General features: G+C 35.6%; 1 protein-coding gene across 5 annotated transcripts in view; it reads left to right on the plus strand.

Annotated features, from left to right (window-relative positions):
• Positions 1 to 3,732, plus strand: part of LOC118765800 — a 57,041-nt gene extending 53,309 nt beyond the window's left edge. For 3 of the 5 annotated variants that reach the window (XM_036508329.1, XM_036508331.1, XM_036508330.1), the window contains exon 2: positions 2,933 to 3,732. In XM_036508329.1, the coding sequence (XP_036364222.1) occupies positions 3,081 to 3,668 (588 nt within the window). In that variant the 5' untranslated portion in view covers positions 2,933 to 3,080 and the 3' untranslated portion in view covers positions 3,669 to 3,732. Of the gene's footprint in view, positions 1 to 2,095; positions 2,215 to 2,867 lie in introns of all 5 variants that reach the window. The other 2 variants (XM_036508332.1, XM_036508333.1) reach the window with 2 other exon arrangements.
• Positions 3,733 to 4,113: the final 381 nt, after the last annotated feature.

Raw genomic sequence — 4,113 nt, forward strand, 5'->3', positions numbered from 1 at the left:
CTTTAATGGATGCATATATAATATATATATATATGTATATATATATGATGATGATATATACACAAACACACATTATATAATATAAAATATATAACATACATTTCACATAAATCTGTAGAAATCACTTTCTGTCATATACCTGTGTGTGTGTATGTATGTGCATATGTGCATATATATATATATATATATATATATATATATATATATATATATATATATATATATATATGCACATCTCTCACTCACCCTCTCTGTTTCTGTATGTAACTGTATCTAGTTTTTGTATTATTTTTAAATGTGTCTTCATTTCAGCTACTCTGTATCATTGCTGTTTATCCAATTTTCAAAAAAATACTTTTATTGTGCTTTCTGCTAACTCTTTTGTTGATAAGAAATACATTTACTATCATTGCAAAGTATTATTGTTTGACTCTGTGTGTTTCTGAATGTATATACATGTATGCACACATACAAGCACACGTACACATGCATGTGCACACACACACACAAACATGCATATGTACACACACATGTGCATGTTTGTGTGCTTGTATGGGTGCATGTGTGTATATACATAATTGTGTATAAGGCGGCGAGCTGGCAGAAACGTTAGCATGCCGGGCGAAATGCTTAGCAGTATTTCGTCTGTCGCTACGTTCTGAGTTCAAATTCCGCCGAGTTCGACTTTGCCTTTCATCCTTTCGGGGTCGATAAATAAAGTACCAGTTACACACTGGGGTCGATATAATCTACTTAATCCCTTTTTCTGTCCTTGTTTGTCCCCTCTATGTTTAGCCCCTTGTGGGCAATAAAGAAATATATATAATTGTGTATATATAATTAAGGATAACATTAAAAAAATGAATGATTTTACTAGTGGTCAGCATATAAAAAAAACCCCCATATTTCTAAAATTAGTATATATATATATATATATATATATATATATATATATATATATATATATATACATATATATATACATGAGGGGAGACTGACTTGGAAATGCCACTATGAAAGGTTGCTAAATGAAAAGAATGAATGGGAGAGAGTCTGCTAAATGTCAACCCAACAGAAGTACCATCTATCCAAATTAACAGTACCTTGATAGATAAAGCAATTAAGGGTATGAAGACAGGGATAGCCCCCGACCCATCAGGAATCACTGCAGAGATGCTTAAAATATCTGGTAGTGTCAGCTATAGTCTTGTCACCTGTATAGTCAATCAGGTGATACATGAAGGAGTCATACCCAGTGACTAGTGTAGCAGTACCATAGTCAACTGCTACAAAGGTGAAGGCGACACATTAGACACAAATAATTACAGAGGTATCAAATTGTTGGATCAGGTGATGAAAGTAATGGAGAGGGTCATAGCCCAACTAATTAAAGAGAGAGTTAGTTTAGATGAGATGCAGTTTGAGTTTGTGTCAGGAAGAAGCACCACTGATGCCATATTTCTGGTAAGACAGCTGCATATTTCTGGTAAGACACATACCATATTTCTGGTAAGACAGACAAAGATAAACCTCTGTACTTGGCTTTCATTGACATGGAGAAAGCCTTTGACAGGGTTCCCCAATCCCTTACCTGGTGGTCAATACAGAAACTATGGATAGATGAGTGGTTAGTGAGAGCTGTACAAGCCATGTACAGGGATGCTGTCAGTAAGGTGAGGGTTGGCAACGAGTATAGTGAAGAATTCCGGGTAGAGGTAGGGGTCCACCAAGGATCAGTCCTCAGTCCTCTTTTATTCATCATAGTCCTCCATGCGATAACAGAGGAATTCAAGACAGGATGCCCCTGGGAGCTCCTCTTTGCTGATGACTTTGCTGAGTCACTATCAGAACTAGAGGAGAAGTTTCAGGTGTGGAAGCAAGGTCTAGAATTGACGAAATAACATGAATCTTGGAAGGCAACAATGGAAGGCTGTGACTTACTTCCCTTTCCTATACCTAATCCATTTTACTAAGTTGTACTCCTCTCTCACTCTAAGTTTTGCTCCTATTCTTCTTATGCTCCCTTCAATAAGAAAAATATACTGTACCTATTGGTAGCTGATTCTTGTATGTATTGGCTCTCCTAACCATTTAGACCCTCTGATGAAGCCTAGAGGCACACTCAACATCCAAACTTTATCTACCCATCCCTACAAAACACGAAAGAGATGGTGATAGCACGGAGGATATCGTGGCCTCTTGGCAGAAACGGCTGTAAGAAACTGATCTTTTATTCTTTTACATATTACTAGTACATATGTATGCAACACAGTTTTGCATGTGTATGTATTCTTATAATACTTCCTTATGTTTTAGAATAAATAGACATAATAGTATGTCTACCGGCTGATGTATGTCATTTTTGCAACCCCTCCATTTTCTTTTTTGCCGTATAAATTAAGGACAAACCACTTTTTACCCCTGCCCATGTATGACACTCGATTGCGAAATTGCCATGCAATAATCAACACTTGGGTATTAATAATTGGGTACACTACCAGCAATATATTGGATAGGTACTATCCCTTAGTTGGTTGGCTTACCAACCTCTAACTCTCACGGAAATATTCACACATATACATGCACACATACACACACTCATATATACATACACATATATATGCATATGTATGTATTTATATATGTATACATAATGTACGTTATATAATTTGTTGATAGTAAATTCAATGCTTTACTGGTTGAATGCAATCAAACTATCATTTAAAGATACCATATAAGTTAAATTTTGGAGTCACTGTCAAGAAATTATGATGAATATTAACCTCTACATATGTGCCAAGTCTTTTAATTGGTTTATATTCTTTTTTTATTTATATATTTATAAGCTCATATCTTTAACTGTAAAGATGTGTGTGTTTGTGTGTGTGTGCGTAGATACACATACATACTCTTTTGCTTTTACTCATTTCAGTTATTGGACCTTAGCCAAGTTGGTGAAGCATCTTGAAAGATTTAGCAGATTGTACCAACCTCAAGTACTTCATCTATTACTTATTTTTATCTGCCTTTGAACTGAGAATTTAAAAGGACATATCCAAGTCCCTTTAACGCTTCCTGAAATGTATGCAGAGTTACAGTGTCAAACACAAGAAGAGAGGCTGCAACGTGAGTTAAATATCACATTTTACAACCTAGACAAACAACGACAAGTCATGCTTCAGGGAATAACATGTGACCAACACAAATGGAGAAAAAAGTTGCTAAAATACCAACTACAAATAGAAATTAACAAATTTAACAATCTTTTCAGTGACAAATCGCAAGAAACAGTGCGACAGATGACATCCTTGTCTCAGAATCTTACTCAAAAGTCAGAGCAAGATATTCTTTTAAATCTGAAGAAAGTAGGTGACAGCTGTGATGCCAACCAGGGCAAACGGTTGCGTAGGGTTTTATTCAGCAAATATATGAACCAAGTATTTAATCGTTCCACTGGAGCGCGATCTGTTAACCAGACACGTCAGCTTCGTTCCAGTGATGGAACTACATCTTCCCAACAAGGAAATAATGCATTTTTGCGGGACGCTACCAGGTTATCTTCATTTGGATACAGACGGAATATTGACAAGTCAGAGATTTTCAGTGGGAAAAGTGTACAGCTACCAAAACTTGCTAACACTAATGGGAGGGAAAACAGATCTCACTGAGAATGATGGAGGTTACAAGAAACAAAAAAAAAAAAAAGAATAATGACAACAGTCACATCAATATCATCATCATAGTCGTCATCAGCAACAACAGTTATAACATTATCAACAACAACAACAACAAAAGCAGCATGGCATCATGGGTGCCTTCTACTTATCTGGGGCAAACTAATGCCTTGTGAGGCAATTTGGTAAACAGAAACTGCCCAGGACTGTTGTAGAAAATGAACTTTAAATGATGATGATAGTGATGATGATGATACACACACGTGTGTATATATATGTATGCACATACATACATACATACAAACATACATACATACATACACACACACGCATACATACATACATACATACATACATACATACATACATACATACATACATACATACATACATATATATGTATGTTTATACATGTATATGTATTGCTGATGCCATAAAA

The sequence above is a fragment of the Octopus sinensis genome, linkage group LG13, assembly GCF_006345805.1.
Source record: "Octopus sinensis linkage group LG13, ASM634580v1, whole genome shotgun sequence".
In the NCBI taxonomy this organism is placed as follows: Eukaryota; Metazoa; Mollusca; class Cephalopoda; order Octopoda; family Octopodidae; genus Octopus; species Octopus sinensis.